The sequence below is a fragment of the Medicago sativa genome, chromosome 8 (genome assembly GCF_051527215.1).
Source record: "Medicago sativa cultivar Bolivia chromosome 8, Bolivia_mono, whole genome shotgun sequence".
NCBI classification, from domain to species: domain Eukaryota; kingdom Viridiplantae; phylum Streptophyta; class Magnoliopsida; order Fabales; family Fabaceae; genus Medicago; species Medicago sativa.
The window spans coordinates 62,502,712-62,524,909 of record NC_140756.1 but is presented as its reverse complement, the minus strand read 5'-3'; the positions used below and the strand labels follow the sequence as shown (position 1 = coordinate 62,524,909).

At 33.8% G+C, this 22,198-nt stretch overlaps 2 protein-coding genes across 2 annotated transcripts; one reads left to right on the top strand and one right to left on the bottom strand.

Annotated features, from left to right (window-relative positions):
* Nucleotides 1–234: 234 nt before the first annotated feature.
* On the top strand, nucleotides 235–16,941 carry SEX1 (Pyruvate phosphate dikinase, PEP/pyruvate binding domain-containing protein). Its single transcript, XM_085732426.1, has 34 exons — nucleotides 235–310; nucleotides 410–694; nucleotides 952–993; nucleotides 1,099–1,208; nucleotides 1,330–1,408; nucleotides 1,523–1,614; nucleotides 1,731–1,884; nucleotides 2,596–2,850; nucleotides 2,953–3,315; nucleotides 3,420–3,530; nucleotides 3,649–3,747; nucleotides 3,840–3,977; nucleotides 4,079–4,167; nucleotides 6,218–6,352; nucleotides 6,584–6,746; nucleotides 6,845–6,934; nucleotides 7,020–7,205; nucleotides 7,704–7,766; nucleotides 7,857–7,919; nucleotides 8,013–8,072; nucleotides 9,405–9,560; nucleotides 9,692–9,775; nucleotides 10,339–10,515; nucleotides 10,591–10,697; nucleotides 10,840–11,053; nucleotides 11,805–11,908; nucleotides 12,094–12,232; nucleotides 12,389–12,514; nucleotides 13,024–13,134; nucleotides 13,730–13,828; nucleotides 14,422–14,595; nucleotides 14,716–14,808; nucleotides 15,212–15,327; nucleotides 16,418–16,941. The coding sequence occupies exons 2-34, from the start codon at nucleotides 443–445 to the stop codon at nucleotides 16,620–16,622; spliced, it is 4,449 nt and encodes a 1,482-aa protein (XP_085588552.1). The 5' UTR covers nucleotides 235–310; nucleotides 410–442; the 3' UTR covers nucleotides 16,623–16,941.
* A 258-nt stretch (nucleotides 16,942–17,199) lies between these two features.
* Nucleotides 17,200–21,907, bottom strand: LOC146900313 (uncharacterized). The gene is made up of 2 exons (XM_085732425.1): nucleotides 21,584–21,907; nucleotides 17,200–17,808 (listed from the first exon to the last, which is right to left on the bottom strand). The coding sequence occupies exons 1-2, from the start codon at nucleotides 21,796–21,798 to the stop codon at nucleotides 17,385–17,387; spliced, it is 639 nt and encodes a 212-aa protein (XP_085588551.1). The 5' UTR covers nucleotides 21,799–21,907; the 3' UTR covers nucleotides 17,200–17,384.
* Between the last annotated feature and the right edge of the window lie 291 nt (nucleotides 21,908–22,198).

The following is a 22,198-nucleotide window of genomic DNA, read 5'->3' as shown; positions in this document are numbered from 1 at the left end:
ATAAAACAGAAAACCATGGACAATCAAAGAAGAAAAAAGAAAGTATCGTCATTCACGGACCCTACGCTCTTGTGTCCCCATGCGATTCCGCACGTGACTACCTCATTTATACAATCCCCAACCAATCTCATCTCGCCACGTGTCCTTCGTCGTTGATATTTGGTTCCACGAGTGACTAGCGAATCAACCGCTATCATACACTGTCACACACTTCAAAACTTTCTTCTTTTCTTCATTCATCAACTTAGATATTTTCATTTTCCCAACGTTTTCCACTCTCATTCTCTCAAGATTCACCGATTCATCAAAGGTTCATCATAATCATAATCACATTTTCAACTAATTCCTTTACACAATCATCTAAATTTAATCATTAATTTCTCTGATTATAAGTTTCAAATTGATGCAGAAGAAAGAGTGAGTGAGTGGATCCATATCAAAGATGAGTCATAGCATCTTTCATCAAACACTTCTTTGTCAAACATCAACGGTTGCGGAGCATCAAAGTAAGCGAGGAGTAATTGGTAATTCTACTTTATTCCAATCGCAGCAGAGTGTTGATAAAGAAAAGAAGCTTTTCCTTTCTACAAATTTCCGCGGGAATCCAAGTTTGTTTGTTAGGAAACGGAAAGTAGCTATGGGAAGTAAACAAACTGTTCCGCGCGCCGTGTTAACATCGAATGCAGCTTCGCAGGTATGCGTTGATCATCATCATTGCATCGTTTTGATTTCGTTGTATGTGATTATTGTGTTGTCAGAAGTTGTTACTATTGCTCTGTTTGTCAATGACAAATTTCAAGCTAATAGCTTATAACTTATAGCTTATACGACTAAAATAGACTTGTTTGATGGTAGTTTAATCGATGAATCAAAGAGTGTCTTTGTTTGTCTATTTTTCTTAACGTTAACTTGGAATGGTATAATGACTTGATTTTTTTGGGGCTGGAGCAGCTTTCGGAGAAGTTCAACCTCGAAGGAAATATTGAATTGCAGGTATTCAACTGGTCTGATGAATTAAATTGTTTTTATCCAAAAGAAATGAAATCATAGTAAATTAGTAATTCATTAGCTAATGGTTGCTTTTACGCGATGGAGCAGGTCAATGTTGGTTCTTCAGGATCAGGAGCCGCAACGCAAGTAGATATTCAGCTTTCAAATACTAGTGGCTCAATGGTTTTACATTGGGGAGTTATATGTGAAAGTCAAGGGTATGTTCAGTATCATATTTTTCAATTTATTTGGATATTTATCAAGTGTTTAAGTTGTTTTGTATTGCAATATATCTTGTTACTTGAAGGAGATCTTTTTCCCTTGTTTACTGTTTTCCAGGAAGTGGGTACTTCCTTCTCGTCGCCCAGACGGAACTCAAGTTTATAAGAATAGAGCTCTCAGAACCCATTTTGGTAAAGTAAGTTCCAACAACAACTACGAAAGAAAAGAGGTTTCTTAAACTGAGTTGACTGGTTCGAATATTGATTTTCTTGTTGTTTGACTATTTTTTCTTTTATTCTTCTCTCATTAGTCTAGCTCTGGATCCTTACTTAGGATAGAAATTGATGATCCTGCTGCACAAGCCATTGAGTTCCTTATAGTTGACGAAGCTCAGAATAAGTGGTGCGCTTATCATAATCTAGCCTTTTTTTAACCCTATATTATATATAACCCACAGTGTTATTGTGAAATTCAATATAGTTATCTGCTCTTTTTTTTTTTTCCTTTTCTAAGTAAAGGTATAAAAACAATGGTGGGAACTTTCACATCAAGTTACCAGTAAAAGATAAGGTAGCTCAGCAAGTTTCAGTTCCTGAAGACCTTGTACAAATTCAAGCATATATTAGGTGGGAGCGAAAGGGTAAGCAGTCATACAGCCCGGAGCAAGAGAAGGTCAGTAATCAAGTCATGTTCATGTGTTTGCATTTAGCTGCAAAGTTTTGCTTCCTAGAATGTTCCTTTCAGCTTATTCTTTTTATGATTTTCATGGTTTCCTATTTGGTTTGGTTTACTTCCCAATTTCATTGCTACGTTGCTTTGATGCTTTGTCTTTAGAGAATATATCGAACCTGTTTTTTTGATCTATCCAGGGTACACATCCTTGATTACACCCAACAAGCATAACGTCTGAAAAAGACCAGTCTCTTGAATCTACTATTAATGTTATACTTATGTATGCTCAAACTAATTTTGCTATCACCCCTACCTTCCTGGTCCATGTCTTTATTTTTACTTGGTCCTGGTCCTCATTTACAATTATTTCATGATCCTCCGTATGTAATTGGTTTTAAGGCTCACTCACTGGTTTCAGTGTATAGTTTCCATGAAATATTAGTTAGTAATAATAATGATAACAGTCCTTCTTTTTAATATAATAGGTTCACAACTAGTACTGTGTAGTCCATACAGTTCTGTAGATAATGCGACATAGTCTGGGAAATGGATTTTATCACATTGCTGTCATTTTCTTGTAGTTGTTGGAACTTGGAACTTGGGATTTTGAATTCAACAAAGTGTTCGCTAAATACATTTCAATTTTTAAGTCAGAACTAATGCATTTTGTCTCCCAATGCATTGTTTTTATTAGATTTTTCCTTCTTTTAGGAGGAATATGAAGCGGCTCGACGTGAGTTATTGGAGGAAGTAGCTAGGGGTACTTCTGTACAAGACATTCGTGCAAGGTTGACTAACAAATCTAACGATGTTGAAGTAAAGGAGCCTAACAAAGCTAATGCTGCTGAAGTAAAGGGGTCTTCTGCTTCAAAAACAAAGACCATCCCTGATGAACTTGTACAGATTCAAGCTTTTATACGCTGGGAAAAAGCGGGGAAGCCTAATTATTCTCCAGAACAACAACTTGTAACCTTATCAAATCCTTTCTCATATCTTCTTTTCTGCTGACATTATAGTGTTCATTTCACCTAATCAGGCTTTTTTGCTCTCTTTCCGTAATTGACTTAGATTGAATTTGAGGAAGCAAGAAAAGAATTGCAAGCTGAGCTTGAGAAGGGTGCTTCTGTGGATGAGATACAAAAGAAGATTGCCAAAGGAGAGATAAAAACAAAAGTTTCCAAGCAATTGAAAAACAAACAATACTTCCGCGTTGATAGAATACAAAGGAAAAAAAGAGATTTGATGCAGCTTATCAACAGAAATGCTGCTAAAAACATAGACCAACAACTTGCAGATGCAGACCAACAATTTGTAGATGCTCCAAAGTCTTTGACAATAATTGAAAGATATGCCAACGCAAAGGAAGAAGAATATGATACTGATAGTGTTTTGAATAAAAAAACTTACAAGCTTGCTGATAATAATCTTTTGGTTAGACACTTTCATCAACATGCTGTTTTTTTTTTTTTCATCTCTTTTCGCCAGAAGGTCTTCTTTTGGTTATGATTCTAATTTTAATTCAATCATTCTTTAAGGTCCTTATTACCAAAGATGGTGGTAAGATTAAGGTTCACCTGGCTACAGACTACAAAACACCTGCTATACTTCACTGGGCCTTATCTAAAACAACACCTGGAGAATGGTTGGTAAGTATATAATGTTAAATCTAAAATTGACTTGAGAGTTGAATGTTTTAATTGACGTATCTGTTGCGTGTATATCTCATTGAGTTTGTATTTACATGAAATGCAATGTCAATCTTAGGCACCACCTGCAAGTTCTCTGCCCCCTGGGTCTGTTATTATGGATAAGGCTGCAGAAACACCTTTTAAAGCTGGTTCTTCATCTGATCCTTTTTCTGAGGTTTCTACAATAACAATCTGAAGTTGTTTTAAATCTTTTAGGTCTTTGAGATCCGGGTTTAAAAATTCTGATAATATTAATACAATTTTCAGGTCCAGTCCTTAGATATAGAGGTCAGTGATGACACATTTAGAGGATTAACTTTTGTCATTCTATCAGACGGAAAGTGGTTAAAGAACAGCGGATCAGATTTTTCTATTGAATTTGGTGGGAAGAAGCAGATACAAAAGGTTACACTTCGTGGAATTGTATCACTGGTTCCCCTAACTTGACATATATTCGTCGATATCACAATGTTATTTTGATTGACAAGCATTTATTTCCATTGAAGGATGTTGGTGATGGCAAAGGTACAGCTAAGTTCTTGCTGGATAAAATAGCAGATATGGAAAGTGAGGCACAAAAGTCCTTTATGCATAGGTAAGTAATCCCTAAAAAAGTTTTCCTGCTTTTTCTAATTGCTGCTATTTGTCATTGTCATTAAGTATTAGAGATAAAGTTTTCATGCAAAATCATGATCTGCTATTGCCTTATTGCGAAGCATGTGGCTTGAAGACTGGCCCATGGTCTTCAACCGATAATTGTAGTCAAGGTAATCAAATTTGGGATTTTACGCATAATCGGTAAGGGGAGGTAAAATCGTAAATGTAGAATTGTTACATTAGTCGTAGGATTACACAAAATTCATGAAACTCAAATATATGCATATTATATATGCATATAAATTAGCATAAGACAAAAAACCTTAAATTACACTTTAAATACTTGTCTAAATTTAAATTCATAAGAATAACTCACATAATAGCACAGTTGCATAAAACTTACACAATTAAAACTTAAAAATACTTATGTAATTCACACTAACACTCATATATCAACAGCATAACACTTGAAATACTTATGTAATTAAAACGTTAAATCAAACTCACAAGTCTCATACAAAAAGCAACTAAAATTGGATTATACAGAGTTTCTCGAAAATAAGATTTTGCTTATACTCATAATCTTTGAGGGCAAAACCGTAGGATTTTAGGATTCAAATTGGGTTTATGATTGTAGTCTTATTGGGCCGCCTATGCCAAATACTATTTCTCCATGTTACATGTATTGTATATGTCAATGGTTTAGTTGAGCTGCCTTCAATCATTGTACACCAGGTACCGAGTTTGTTTTGGCTTACTATGACGACAACACAGAGGTGAAAAAATTAAGAGGAGGATTGAACCGGCTCTTATACCTTGTTGACTAGAGGGATTTTAATGTAGACTTAGGAAAAATGTGAAATGCTCGAGTGATTAGCACTCAGCAGATTGGATTTATTTACACACATTTTATTTTTTATTTTTTTCAATGACTGATGTTAGTGTTATGTGTGGTGGATAGGGATAGAACCTTCAACCTCCTTCTCACTTAACTCCTTAAGCAACACTCCCACCCCAACCACTAAACCAACCTTATATTCTGTTACATACTTTGTAATTAATTATGTTATATGTTTTTGAGGAAAATAAATACGAGTGCAATGTATGAAAATACATGAACCTAGGCATTAAATGCTACTATTCCGATCAAGTTGCTTTATGTTTCCAAAATACAAATATTTCCTCTAAATAACTGTGGTTGTGGACCAATGGTCAACTTTAAAACAATGATTATTGAAAGGGAACAACTCTGACCCCATGTGCTAGCTTTTGGGGTTGAATTTTCAAGGATGACAATGGGTAAGGTCTAAGTAGAGTACAATAGTACCTGTTCCCATACAGACATTTGAAATCCTGGCCTTTGATTATTATATATTTTAATCTCATCTTCCTATCATACAAAATGGTGCCAACCATAAGATTGAAGAAAGGTAGACAAAATATGAATGAGAAATGGTTCATGCGTGATCTATAATAGTAAAATATCACTTATAGGAAAATTTTATCACACAATTACAATGATAATGGCTTTTAAAAAAAAAATTACAATGATAATGGTTCTAAATGTTGGATGTTAATGCCAACAAGGAATTAAACTCAGTGCTGCTGAAATGAGAGCTCTATGATGGATGTGTGGTTACGCATGATTATATGGGATTAGAAATACAATCATTAGGTAAAATATTGTGGTAGCTACCATTGTAAAAAAATGGTTGAGTCTTGTCTTAAGTAATTTGGGTATGTATGGAGAAGACACGTAAAACATGTGTAAGGAGGGTTGAAAAAAAAGGAATATAATGCAATAGTTATGAAGAGGCAGACGAAGAAAAACTATAAGCCCAACTATTAAGAACAATTTAGAGGTAAATGGTTTATCATTGAACTTAATCTATGTATTCCTTGACTGCATGCTTTGAGTTCACCAATATATATATTCTCTTGGATCTGAAGTAGCCCATTTTGATACAATGCATTCACCAAAATACTTAATAGGATCTTACTTTGTTCATTAAAATCTGGGTAAGTCACTTATACATCTGTTTTTGCAGATTTAATATTGCGGCGGATTTGATGGATCAAGCCAAAAATGCTGGTCAATTGGGTCTTGCGGGTATTTTGGTGTGGATGAGATTTATGGCTACAAGGCAGCTCATATGGAACAAAAATTACAACGTGAAGCCACGGTGAACTTCCTATAAATGTTTAGTATCACTTTGTTTATGCACTCCAGACATTAATTTTTTTAAGCCTTCCGGAAAATATTAATTATGAATCACAATATCCTGCTTTCTGCGTAAGATTTGGTCAGTTTATTGCCTTTCTTTTGTGAACAGGCTAATTCATTTGTTATAATATATCTCTTTTTCTGTGCTTAATCTCTTCTGATCATAAGCATCGGTTACTGAATTGAACAGTGAGATAAGTAAAGCCCAGGACAGGCTTACAGAGTTGCTCCAGGATATTTATGCAAGTTATCCACAGTACAGGGAAGTTGTGAGGATGATCCTTTCTACCGTTGGTCGTGGAGGTGAAGGTGATGTGGGACAGCGTATTCGAGATGAAATCCTTGTCATCCAGGTAGATATGATTTTTATTTTCTTTTCCTTAGTTTCTGCATATTTCTCTCCGCTCTACATTGACCATGAATTACAAGGAAAATTTCTATCGGTTTGTAGAGCAAAAATAATTGCAAAGGTGGAATGATGGAGGAATGGCACCAGAAGTTACACAATAATACTAGTCCTGATGATGTTGTAATCTGTCAGGTAATATGCTGTTGTGGATCTCTTTGTAATACTTATGGTTTCCTTGTCATCATCACCTTTGATATTTCGGTGAAAATTTTCCCAGGCACTAATTGATTATATAAGTAGCGACTTTGATATTGGTGTTTACTGGAAAACATTGAATGACAATGGAATAACAAAAGAACGTCTTCTGAGCTATGACCGTGCCATCCATAATGAACCCAGTTTTAGCAGAGATCAGAAGGACAGTCTTTTGCGAGATCTTGGACACTACATGAGGACATTGAAGGTTGGATTCATATGTGGCTTAAATTGAGTTCGATTTTGCTTTCTTATTCTTCTTTTCCAACTTGTGATTTCGCATATGTTTAAAATGTTGTTGGTTTCTATTCAACATCTTTCTCTTTGTCATGATTCTTATTGTTTTGCCAAAATGGTTGCATATACATTGGAATATGATCACGATAGATATGTTGCACTGTACCCCTGATACCGTAAGAGAAAAAACAAATTGGAGCTAAATTTGTACTGGATAAAGTTTGTTGTTGTTAATGACAAGCTGCAAGGGGAGGGGCAAGGTTCAATCGAATTACTATCTTGCATTATATAAGCTCAAACTACTGCAACAGATTATTTGAATAGTTGTTTATGCTCTCATTCCCCCTTTTGGTGCTCTTCTAAGAAAACATTAATCTTTGGTTAACTACCAGCACCCTTGACATATTTGGCCAACTTATCAATTATGTTTTGCCATATGATGATTTTAGCTTGATTATATAATATGCAGGCAGTTCATTCAGGTGCAGATCTTGAATCTGCTATTACCAACTGCTTAGGCTACAAGTCTGAGGTAACAAGATTATTAAGACATCTGTTGCCCAGGATAGTTTTTCTTATATTTAGTGATCATGCTATGAATTTATACTCTTCTATTCCTCAGGGTCAGGGCTTCATGGTTGGGGTGCAGATAAACCCAGTGCCTGGTTTGCCATCTGGTTTTTCTGTAATGTCACCTTACTTTTTATAATTTTTTTTTTGGTGATACTGTTATACCTCCTGAACTATAACAATTATTTGTCTGATCTATCTCAAGCAGGAATTGGTTCAGTTTGTCATGGAACATGTTGAGGAAAAGAATGTTGAACCTCTGATTGAGGTATATGCTACTTTAATACTGTAGTAAATATTTCCTATATATTTCATAGTAAATAGAATACACACACAAAAATGCTTAAAGAGACGATTCTATTAACGGTCTGATTACAATTATTACTAATATACGTTATTTATAGCACCCCCTCAAGCTGGTAAATGGATATCTATCATTCCCATCTTGCAAGTAAGTTGGTTGAAATGTTCTGTTGGTAATCTCTTTGTTAACACATCTTCCTGAAGATGCCCCGAAGGAACGTAGATTGTAGTTATCAATCTATTATCTAGATTTTCTACAATGAAATTTCGGTCTATCTCAATATGTTTTGTCTTGTGTCATTGCTGAACATGATTACTAGTAATACTGATGGTCAATTTATTGTCGCAAAACAACTTAATAGGGCCTTCACACTGTATTTCCAAATCTTGTAGCATAATTTTCGTCCATAATAGCTCACAAATTCCTTGTGCCATTTCTCTAAATTCTCCTCAACGCTTGATCGAACTACTACACTTTGCTTCTTACTCCTCCAAGCAACAAAGTTCCCACATAGGAGGGTACAATAGTCTGAAGTTGATATTCATGTTCGTCATTCATTGAACCTGCATAATCATCATTAGTATACGCCTACATAGCTAGGCTTTCACGCTTTTAAACAAGAGTCCTCTCCCTAGATGGACTTTGAGAAATTGTAGATCACGATCTGAAACTTGCAAATATCTCACCCTTGGATCATGCATGAATTGACTCACCACACTAACTGCATAAGCCAAATCCGAGGATGAATGCTGAAAGTAGTTGAGACCATGTGATTCGTAATCTTCATAGGCTCTACTCTTTAAAACAAGAGTCCTCTCCCTGGATTAACTTTGAGACTGTACATCTACAATGTGACCCTAGTTGTTCGATAACAAGTAGCCGAACAAATTTTAAGATAGAGAATGATAATATCTTAGAACTTGGGCTTATGGCCTTACTCAAAACTACAAAATCAACTTGTTAGGCGAGGGATGTCCACCACTTATAACCATTATTTAGACTATATCACTATCCATTGTGGGACTTTCAACACAGGATCAAACCATAATCGTAATTCTAAGACTGTATATTTTTTTTTATCTCGTTCCCTCCTTTATCTTAAATTCTTCACACAACACAAATAAAAAAATATGTTGAAATATGGAAAACCTCCTCTTGGGGGATAATTTGATATACTCAACAATATTTCTCATTCTGATAAAGTAGAATTAAGATGTTCTCTAGATAAATCGTAACAGTTTGCATATATCCCCTACACTTCCGCTATTGATATGTATGCATGATTGTTTTTAATAGGGTTTGCTAGAGGCTCGTCAGGATCTACGACCATTACTCCTCAATAAGTCCCAAGGTCGCCTGAAAGATCTTTTATTTTTGGATATTGCCCTTGATTCTGCAGTTAGAACAGCAGTGGAAAGGGGATACGAGGAATTAAACAATGCTGGACCTGAGGTGATTCCCTGTTTTGGGGGTGTAATAGTTCTTAAATGTTGATATATGTATTTATTTTTAAAATCAGTATTTTATAGAACTTAAATATGCAAAAATATGACACCTGATATGCTGATGTGTGGACTATGCAGAAAATAATGTACTTTATCTGTTTGGTTCTTGAAAACCTTGCACTTTCATCAGACGACAATGAAGATCTTATCTACTGTTTGAAGGTATAGTATAGTGATATGTTTATTTTTATTTCATACTCAGTGGCCATATCATTATTTCAAGACCCTTAGGCTGGTCTCTCATCTGAAAAAAGATTCACTACACTAGCAAAGAGTTGGGTGGTGCATTTCTTTAATACTGTTTTGCTTTAAATGCAAGCTGAACTTCATTGACGGTGGCAAAGTAGGATTCCAGTTATTACCCTAAACATTTAAATCCATTATGAGGTTGATTCTGGACAGAACCATGACCCTTTCCATCTTCTTGTTTTCAGCTGTTCATTATGCACAAATATTCTTTTCTTTTTTTTTTCTTGGTCAATTACACAGTTTATGATTATATAATATAATAACAAATGATGTGGGAGTTTTATTAATGCTTGTTCCATATTAATTTGAAATTGATTTGTGCAAAATCAAACACCTCAAAACTGATTTTGAAGGGATCATGATAATACTAGAAGAGAAATGGAAGTAATGTCTAAGTGATTGTAGATGTTCACGGTCTATCTGTCTAGCTAAATGAAGATCATAATTTAATATTTGTTATTTTTTTCTTTTTAAAGGGATGGAATCTTGCCTTAAGCATGTGTAAAGGTAAAGACACTCATTGGGCATTGTATGCAAAGTCAGTTCTTGACAGAACACGTCTTGCACTCACAAACAAAGCAGAGTCATACCAGAAAATTCTTCAGCCATCAGCAGAATATCTTGGATCATTACTTGGCGTGGAAAATTGGGCTGTATGTATTTTATAATTTTATTTAATTTTTCTGTTTTTGTGCTCTTGTTTCTCTCCTGAATATCTCCTCTTGCAGGTGGAAATATTTACTGAAGAAATTATCCGTGCTGGATCTGCTGCTTCTTTGTCTACTCTTGTAAATCGACTAGATCCAGTACTCCGAAAGACTGCTAATCTTGGAAGGTGGGATTGATCATGCTTGTTCAACTTGAGTCAATGATTTCGCCTTCAGTATAATATAGCACACTTAAACTGTCATGTCAGTCATTATTTGGTTGCTTTGATATTGATGGCTTGATGACACAATTCTAGTTTCCTGGAACAGTTGGCAGGTTATTAGCCCAGTTGAAACCGTTGGATATGTTGAGGTTGTGGATGAGTTGCTAGCTGTTCAAAATAAAACATATGAGCGACCTACAATTTTGATAGCCAAGAGCGTGAGAGGAGAGGAGGAAATTCCAGACGGTACAGTTGCTGTCCTGACACCTGATATGCCAGATGTTCTTTCTCATGTATCTGTACGGGCAAGAAATAGCAAGGTATCGTCCTTCCGATAACAGGTTCTTTTTGATTAGTGGGGTATAGTCAAATAAGGCTCTGTCACTGTCACTCCTCGAATATAATGAGATATTGACATTGTAGTATATTATCGTTAAAATGTAAATTTATGCACTTTGTCAAAAATTTCTAAGTTTTCAAAGAAATTATTTAAATTTATGTTACAAACAATATTGCTTCAATTTAGGCTGATTTGCAATTTGATTATCATTAAATTTAACACTCTTACGGTGAACTTCTGTGGATTGATACGATGTTCAAATTCAAACTTGACCAATTTAAAATGTTGTCACTTGTAATACTTGACAAACTTGCACCATTTGCTAAACTTTTATTGACTGTGATTTTCATTAATCTAAAAAACAATTTATAAAATAATTATCATATCCATATTGCATGGTGATTTTTTAAAAATTGGATATAATAAGCATGCAACTAATTACAATATAGGTCATATTTTATCAGGTTCATAAAGAAAAAATGTATGAGCATGCACCTTTCCTTTTATTAATGTAAAATTATATGTGCATGGTAAATAGTAAGATAATTATTTCTTAGCATGATAAATGATAAGATATGGTCAGGACTCTCTAGCATTGTCTGATTCATGTTGCTCTGCCCATCGACTGGAAAGAGGCCTAGCTTTTGTGTGATAATTGACAAGATATTATTTATTTCTAATTAGATTTTCTTATGTGTTGATTGGAAGAACTAAGATTTTAAGTTTTCCAGGTGTGTTTTGCGACATGTTTTGATCCCAATATCTTTGCTGACCTCCAAGCAAATAAAGGAAAGCTCTTGCGGTTAAAGCCTACATCAGCTGAGGTTGTTTATAGGTAACATTTATACTTCAGCTTCGAGTCTTAAAGCTGCTGTTTTATTAGTTTACACTTTAGGTACCATATCCTTTTCCGTGATGATTGAATGCCTTTTTGCTAAAAAGTTCAATTTACACCTTGGTGAACAACCTAAGTTGCAGTTTAATTACCATCTTAACACTATTTTGTTGGGGTTCTTACAGTGAGGTCAAGGAAGGTGAGAATATTGATGACAAATCAACCGACCTGAAAGAAGTTGATTCTATTCCATCTTTATCTTTGGTCAAAAAGCAGTTCAGTGGTAGATATGCTATCTCTTCTGAAGAATTCACTGGTGAAATGGTTAGATTTTAAAAATGTGTCGTTAAATTTAAGTATTTATAGTTGTTTCTACTTATGTCTGTCTATCTAGCCATTATTTGGCCAAACACCTGTTATGTTATGACACTGTCGCTGGTCTAGTTCTGTGTTCCTTCAATATAACTTGTGTTTTCCCAGGTTGGAGCAAAATCCCGTAATATCTCGTACTTAAAAGGAAAGGTGCCTTCTTGGGTTGGAATTCCTACCTCGGTTGCCATACCATTTGGAGTTTTTGAACATGTTGTCTCTGACAAGTCAAATCAGGTTCTACTTATTATCCCATATTTTCTACACGATATTATGCTGCATAAATGGCCGTAATACATAGGGGAGATATTATTTCAGTAATACATAGTCACACTAACATTGGTTCTGATTCTGGCTGTTGAGTTGCTAATCTATTGTATTTGAACCAGGGAAATTATAAATTTTAAAAAATACATCCATTGGAGCATAATTTTAAATATAAACTTTAATGTAATAATTCATTAATCATAAATTTTGTGATAAGTGAACTTTTCGTATTATGTCTCGAGTAACCCTATTGTAAAATGGGCTTCCCTGTATGAGTGTTATAGTCAGGGAGTATTAGAATAAGGTTCGTGCCAAGAACCTACTTCTGGCAAAGGAGAACATTAAAGCCTGTTAGTCCTTAGGATTCAATCTTAAAGATTACTTAGATGCACCAATGACATCTAGTTCTTTATTTTTCATTTACTTTATACAAGTCTCTCCTGTAGTTTAACAATCTCGAACGGCATATTAATCAACAGGCTGTGGCTGAGAAGATTAATGTTTTAAAAAAGAAGTTAACTGAAGGAGACTTCGGTGCCCTCAAGGAGATTCGTGAAACAGTTTTACAGTTGAATGCACCTCCCAAGTTGGTATGTTCTTTTTAATCTTAATCTTAACATTGGCATGATATGACATTCTTAGTTCTATCTTTGATTATTATAGTTGCATATGAAAATGAAGAAAATTATTTTATTTTCCTTGAAACTAGAAAAATATTTAGGGAATTAGCAAAACATCTGTACATTAAGCCGTACCTAGAAAGTAGGAAGACAGTCTCCTCCTTAATGGTAACAAACAAAGAAATATGGAGATCCGTATAAACACCAGAAATAGCATCCACTCCTAGGTGTACATAGAGAAAGATGTTTGAAGAAATTCAGGAACTGATCGGCAACGAAATTACAAAAGGTCTTACTTTGTGCATTTCATGTATATCAATCTGTTCAAGATATTGGTCCAGATTTATAGCACAGAAGAGATATAGTAAGGAAAGAAATCAAATAAGAACAGAGGCTACATATCAGCCTAAAAACTAATTAAGAAAACAACTTTAACAAGGTTAAAGAATCTTTCTCTAGTCACTTCATTTTAATGGAGTTCCCATTTCAAGCATGTATTCCATATTTACTTGTAAATTGGTGTATTATGGTCATACAGATGAAACCATTGAATTGATTATTTCAGATAGAGGAGTTGAAAACTACGATGAAGGGTTCTGGGATGCCTTGGCCGGGGGATGAAGGTGAAAAACGCTGGGGACAGGCATGGACGGCTATAAAAAAAGTGAGACTTCTCTCCATATACTCTATTTGATGCCTTTGTCATTAAAAGTATATATCATGCTCCAAAATGAAACAAGTTCATTTTCTTGTATATTTGGGCCACATTTCACTACTCTTACATTTTCAACACAGGTCAACATAGATTTAGAAAAAATATTAATGTGTTATTGTAGGCTTATTTTTACATGTTATCGTTCATATTAAATACTTTGTACAAATAATGTGTTATGGAAATCACATGTTCTTCAGACTTTATTGCCCTGAAGTAATGTTTACATAACTTCTCTGGATTGATTTTTAGTTGCGAATTTATTTACTCTTTCACAACGATCAATAATGTATTATTGACCCTTAATATGACACACAGAATGGGTTAAAGTAAATAGACTGAAGTTTGTGGCAGTGGTTTTCTTTCGCCATGCAGTTTTATGTAAAATCCAGTCTCCACTGATTTTTCTCATTCCTCGTCGATGTTAAGTTTTCCTCAGTTGTTACACTGGGGCATCTTATTTCAAATTTTAGTGAAATCAAAATCTTTGTGGTACTCCAGTAAACTTATTTTATTGCTCATTGATTTGCTTGACTCAAAAAAAGGTCTGGGGATCAAAGTGGAATGAAAGAGCGTACTTCAGCACAAGAAAAGTGAAGCTGGACCACGATTATCTTTCCATGTCAGTCCTTGTACAAGAAGTGATTAATGCTGACTATGCTTTTGTCATCCACACAACTAACCCGACCTCTGGAGACTCTTCAGAAATATATACTGAGGTATGGTTAATAATTTCATGATTCTTTGCTCATGCTTCCACACATTTGCAGAAACATATTCACCATTTGAAGAGATTGTGGCAATAAGTAGACATTTTGTGCGACTCTCTTTTGATATAGGTTGTAAAGGGACTGGGTGAAACACTGGTTGGAGCTTATCCCGGCCGTGCTTTGAGTTTTATCTGCAAAAAACAAGATTTGAACTCTCCTCAGGTGATTTTGTTATAGAATTTTTTTCAGTGTTGTTTATGCTTGGTGCTTGTTATCATTCTTGTAATGATTATTTTGGAAGTTATAGGGTCAGTCTTGGACAAGAAGGGCGAAAACAATATCGAGAATAATAACATTATGTTGACAGTAATGAGCATGACATTTTGGATGTTACTTATCCGTATCTATCTTATAGATAGTTTCTCAATCCCTATCAAATAAGGAACACAACTCATGAAAATAAAGAACTACATAAATAATAATGATGTGGTGAGATAGTTTTAGATATAGTAACAATTATGGCTAGTTTTATAACACCATAGTGAACATATGAAATTACCTTCACCTGTACTGCGTCTGTTTTATAATTTGCCATTATTTTGCTAATGTTTCTGGGCTTCTATAGGTCTTGGGTTATCCTAGCAAACCTATTGGGCTATTTATAAGACGGTCAATAATTTTTCGATCTGATTCCAATGGTGAAGATCTCGAAGGTTACGCTGGTGCTGGTCTATATGACAGGTAAACTTCGATATCTATTCTTCGATGAGCATATTTTGTAGAACAAATGGAATTTGATAAACTAATCCAACCACATGTTTAATTTATATTAATGAAGTGGCTTCCAGTAGCTCTTTTTACGCTAGTAATAAAATATGAAGATGAGGTAAAAATTATGTCAAAGATGACTCATTAGTCATTCCAATTAAATTGAACATGAATGGGTCCAGCAGAACTTACCCGTAGCTTAACACTTAACAATGTTGGCCAGCACAATGCCCATACCATATTGATGGTCTCCTTATAAAGGATAGGGTAGGAACAAATCCTTCTGATGTGGCTTGGACGAGGTCACTCCTGGGGAACTGTTACCTTGGCAGTGTGTTGTAGAGGGGACTAGCCCTCTTGGTCAGATTGCTTTGCTGTCTGATACTGTAGATAGCCACCACTAGTTGACCTTTTGTTGGGCTTAGTATGACACTGGCCCTTAGGAACATGTCTGAATAGTTGCCCCCAACTTAGTGCCGAGCTAGTACTGGGACCAAGATGAAAGCCAGGGTGCTGAGATGCGGGCTTCAGTAACAAGATGAATTTGACTCTTTGTGCAACAAGGTTTCACAGATTCACTTAACGTTCAATGATCTGGGTTGACAGTGTTACAAGGTTTTGCAGAAGCACTTTATGTTCAACAATGAGGATGGGTTGCTACCTTTCTTTCCCAGAAACATGTTTTCCCAATTCAGGGGTGATAATCTTCCTCAGTAAAACCTTTGGATTCACCCTAGTGTTCCGTTGAATACCCTCCAACAAATACATCATGTCTCGTGATCTTTGTTCTCTGTAAGGATCCTGATCATGGATATTGGTTTATCTGAAGGTTGGAGTCAGAACTGCCCCTTCTTCGGCTAGTTTTTTAAAATATTTTAAGAATGGAAATACGAAACCACTCCGAGAGCTTATAGACTCACCAGCAGTTATCAGTTTCTGTATGAAATTTCAGTTTGTCGATATATTGTGTACACCAAGAGATTGATTTATCCTGTGAACCCTTTGAAACAATCATCTATATCACGTTATCTGGGATGGTTAACCAAGTTTTCTTTCTGAACAGTGTGCCAATGGATGAAGAAGAGAAAGTGGTGCTAGATTACTCATCAGATAAATTGATGACTGATGGCAGTTTTCGCCAGTCAATCTTGTCAAGCATTGCCAGTGCAGGAAATGCAATCGAAGAGTTGTATGGCACTCCTCAGGACATTGAAGGTGTTGTCAAGGATGGAAAAATCTATGTTGTCCAGACCAGACCACAAGTGTAGGTCTCTAGTCTCATAACAACTATGCCACACATCTCAACTAAGTTCGTCACCATATTACATGGCAACTTCAAATCAAATGTGAGTAGCTTCTTGCGAAATTGAGAGCTTTGGTTTGTACTTTTAATGTAACTGATATATATGAAAATAAAGAATAATTTATGTGTAACTATAGAATAATATGGAAACATGCAAATGTTTCTATTTTTTTCCCTCTTACCATATGTAAAATCTTAATTCTATTCTTCACGGTGATGTTGTATTTTTACTTGAGGTCTACTGTCAATGGTTAGATAATAAAATACACAAATATATTATTTTAGTATTTGTATTTGGAGTACTTTTTTTAATTGCATTTTTAAAATCATTAGTCTACTGCAACGATTTCTTAAAATTCAAATAGTTTAAGAATAATTGTTAAGATATTGTTATTGATTGTAATTAGATTTGTTAATATCCTCTTTCCTTATCACTAATTAAACTATTTTATTTGTAAGTGAGAAACATCCAGATTTAAGTTGATCACTGCTAGATTTACTAGCATCACCACTTTTAAGTTGAAACTCATACGAATCCAACATTTACTGAAGTGAAGTTTCACAAAGTAAAATCAGTTCATATTCTCAACTAAATTCAAACAGAGAGCTCTACACAATGTTTACCCCTTCAAGTAGGTAGGAGCATTATTTTACATTGAACTGACAGTGGAAAATTGAAACAAGACACACTTTAAGAACAATGTCACTGAAACAATCGATAATCTGTTCAGCAATCAGTTCTGAATCCTGACACTTTTATCCAAACTTCATTCACCCGCTCAGCATTATGAAACGAAGCATTGTATTGAGCAATGGTATATGAGCTTGTATCTTGTTGTATTATTGTTGAAGTTTCATCCAAGTGTTTATTTAGGCTATTAACAAGAGCTTCAATTTCTTTGTTAATGTTATCATCCTTTGCATATCCACTGAATTTTCTAACTGCTATGCATTGAGTTTTCCATTTCTCAAGTTGCAACTTCAGCTCAGCATTTGGCTGTGGAGGTTTCCCTTGAAAGTGAGGTGATACATACATTCTTACACTATAGCCAACCTCTGAAGATTTTGATGAAGGGATTCTTGTTAAGATTGGAGCAGTAATTGCAAGTTTGGAAGAATTTAAATTTGCACCATGGATATACTGATACAACCTGCAAGAACATAATAAGATTTAGATGATTATATATGTGTGAGTGTGTAATTTTTACTTTGTAGATATTTATGAAAATATTTTGAAAGTAGTATATAAAATGACATGACACTGAAGTGTGATTGGACATATATATATATATATATATATATATATATATATATATATATATATATATATATATATATATATATATATATATGAGATTTGCTAGAACACACCCACTAGTTTTTATGTGGGAGTGTTTTAGCAAGCTACACCTTAAGGTGTATTTAACTACTTTTTAGTTATAACTTGCTAAAACACACATTCTAAAAAATAAGTGGGTGTATCCTAGCAAATGCCTATAAGAGTTGCTAACATACACCCACTTATTTTTTAGAAGGTGTGTTTTAGCAACATTCACCTTAAGGTGTATTTAACAACTTTTTAGTTATATCTTTGCTAAAACACACCTTAATAAAAACTAGTGGGTGTATCCTAGCAAACCCCTATATATATATATATATATATATATATATATATATATATATATATATATATATATATATATATGAGGACAGTGGCGGAGCCAGGATTTTTCTAGAGCCTAGGCGAAATTTGTATCCCGAATTCATATATGACATAATATATATATATATATATATATATATATATATATATATATATATATATATATATATATATATATATATATATAGTCATAAATAGAAATAAAAGAGGTTCATTATTTTTTAACAAAAGTACAATTTGAAATAAGAGAGAAGAAATATAAGCTGACAATGACGTGTTAAATAAAATTAGGAGGTAAATGCCCTTGTACTTCAACAAAACGGTCTTCGCGGTGTGAATTTATCAAAACGTTTCACAAAATGTATTAAAACTATTTATATTATCATATAATGTATAATAACTTAGATTAATACTTTTTTTCATAATTATAACATGTTTAAAGTAAATATAATAATAAAAATAGACTACATTTAGTAAAGATAGAATGTTTGACAGATTGAAAAGAAATTAACTAATAAATAACTATTCATAGCATATCTTTAAACAAAGTTCATGATCAATTAACTACATTTAGTTCACATCATAAATTTTTACGAATAAAAAAGAGGCATTAAAGTGCCAAAAATGGTGTAAAAAATAATAAAAATGGTGAAGAAATAAATAAAATTAAAGTTGGCTCAGCTGGATTAAATATGGACCAATTGATGTATCAAGGGGTCCAAATTTAATCACTAAAGGGTTCATCACAGCCACAAGATCTAAATCAAAGAGTTAAAAAAACAAGGGTGCAGATATGAAAAAAGGGGTGCAAAAGCAACAACATATAGGACAAAACTGCAGGTGGGACCCGCGGTCAACAAGGAAGGAAGGAGGTCAACTCCTTCTTCTTCCTTTCTTCACGTTGAACAACAACATGAAAACACCATCATGCTTCAAAAATTAAAATCTCAATTCTTCACCAAATCTCACAAACTAAAATACCATTTTGCTTGGATTTTCACGCTGATCATGAATCTAAGCTTATATTTCACAGTGAATGTTTGTATAGAGAGAAAAGCAGAGCCTGGGCAAAAGCAAGTAAAGCAGAAGCAGAAGCATGGAGTCGCGACTAATGGGTTGGGCTTGTTGCAAGTAAAGCAGAAGCAGAGCCTGGGCACTAGCCCAGCCTAGCTGGGGGGTGAAACCGCCCCTGTATGAGGAGGGATATTTTGACTCCAAGAGTAACTCTTTTGAGTTACTCCAAATCACATCCCTCTATTTTGTTTTAATCTAATGATCTTTAATTAATTATTAAATCATCTTCATGATCACGCACTGTTATCCTCTACATCACTTCCTTGTTGCTGCGTGGGTCACTAAGAAAAATGAATACTTAGTTAGGGTCTTTTTTCTCGATCCTTCCACAAATTTTCTCAAAGATTAATAATAGTCATGAACAAAATTGGCTTTCGATTTCAATTCTATGTCTACAGGATCTCTATTTTATGCCCTTTGATTCCCACAAAGAATTTGGACTCCATAAAAATCTAGCGACTTTCGACATTATTTTTTAGATTCCAATAATTTTATCCTCCTTATCTTTGAATAACATAGAATTCTCAAATTTGAAGAAATAGATAGAATTCTCAAATTTAAATTATTTTGCAAAATTCTGGTTGGAGAGGTGAGGTGAGATGGTTTTGTATAAATGTGGCAAACACTGTAATTCATAATTTTCGCAGCATAAAAACAAAGATGTGAAATTTATCAGAAAAAAAACTGAACTTATCAATGAATTTAATTAATTCATACTCAAATCATTATTTCTTAAGATCTGTATGGAAGGAAGAAGACGAGACTTTTTCTACGTATACGGCGAGGCAGTGATTTAGTACTACTTGATCATTAGAGATGATTTAATAATCAATTAGGATGGTTAGATTAAAACTAAATGAAAAGATGTGATTTGGAGTAACTCAAAATAGTTACTGTTGGAGTCAAAATATCCCTCCCCTATATATATATATATATATATATATATATATATATATATATATAATTAGAAGCAGAGAAAAAGAGACATGCTATGATTTTAAGCTTAAACTCTATTTAAAATAATATATGAAAAATGATATAAGCTAGTGAAAAGAATGCTACAAGTTCATGAAATAATAAATGTTATCAAACTTACATATTTTAATCATATAAACTTATCTATAATTAAGCTAGTGGGTGGTTGTCCTTGCAAAAAAAAATTACCTAAATTTCATTTCTTATGTGATTCTTCTTGGTGCAGCTGTAGCACCTCACCAGAACACACGCACTCACTTAAGGATGTTTTTATTTTTAACGTTACCTTTTATTTTTTATGCATAAAATATAATATAATAAAAAACAAACAATATAATGTGGTGACTTGACCCATCCCGAATAAAGCCTTGTACTAGATTACTAAAAGAAGTTTATATGGTTAACGTGTATGTTTGGTTTCACTTTTTAAGATGTTAAAATTGATCTTTAAGAGGTTTATAATTGATTTTAGGGTTAATAGTGTTTTACCTCCTGTAATATAGATCATTTTCGGTTTTTTCCGACTGTAAAATATTTTTTTTGGATTTCGTCATTGTAATTTGAAGATTTTTTGGTTTTAGACCTTCATGAAAAATTTTACCGCTATAATTTGAGGAAATTTCGGTTAACCCCCCTGCAATTTGAGCAAATTTCGGTTTACCCCCTGTTAATTTCGGTTTAACCCCCCTGCCATATCATCGATTTTGTACAGTCAAAATTCATGAAGGTCCAAAACCAAAAAACTTCAAATTACAAGGACAGAATCCAAAAAGAAAATTTACAGGGGAAAAAACCGGAAATGTCCTATATTACAGGGGGTAAAACACTATTAACCCTTGATTTTAACATGTTTAAATATTTTGTCCTAGAAATGATTTTGTCTCTATAATTAATTCTATATTGAAGTAAAAAATTTGTAACTTTTACCCTAAACATGATTTTTACATTTCAAATTTATTACTAACTTTTACATACATGTATTCAAACATAAATAACTTTGCATTCAACTTCTTTTTGTATCTTTCAAAAAAAACTTCTTTTTGTAATACGCTACATATGTTGTCCTTGTCACAAAATTATAAAAAGTTAAATGATAAAAGGCCACGTAATTGTTGTGCTAAGGTGTTTATGAAATGAGAAGTATCTGATAACATTTGATTTGGTCTTATGCTCACATCAACACTAATGACAAATATATAGTGATAAAATGAAACCTGTGAAATCCAGTTTTGGTGGACTGCTCAAAGGAATTAGTTCCAGAAGAAGGAGCAGAGATCCATGAGGATTCATTGTAGAGTCTGATCTGAAAATCTGATTCTGATTGTATCACTATATACTTTGGTGCTTCAATAGCATGCACTGAATTACCAAAGAAGTAACAAATTGTTATGAACAAATAATAAAGAAAGCACATGAGTGTTGTTTCCATCTTCACCTTAATTTGCCTTAATGCTTTCTTATGACTTGCATTCTGCACAGAACCCTTTATGTAGAAAAATTTAGACAATAGTTAGTGGGGTTCCTGGTTTCTAGTAAATGCTTTTTTCCTTTCCATTTATTCAATAATAAAAGTATAACACATGGAAAAAAAGTATTAATAAAATAAATGAGACATTACAACAATTTTCTTTAAATTAAGGAGAATTTTCGTCTAAAAAAAGAAGATTTTTAAAGGTGTATTGGAGTTTTACATTGTCAAAGTTCTCGGATTGTTGGATATATAAATACTTGAAAGAAAATTTCCGATGTTCATGAGGTGACTGACAATTAAACATGACTATGCAAGTTGCATGCATAAAACTCATAAAACCAGGCTCTTATCTTTGTAA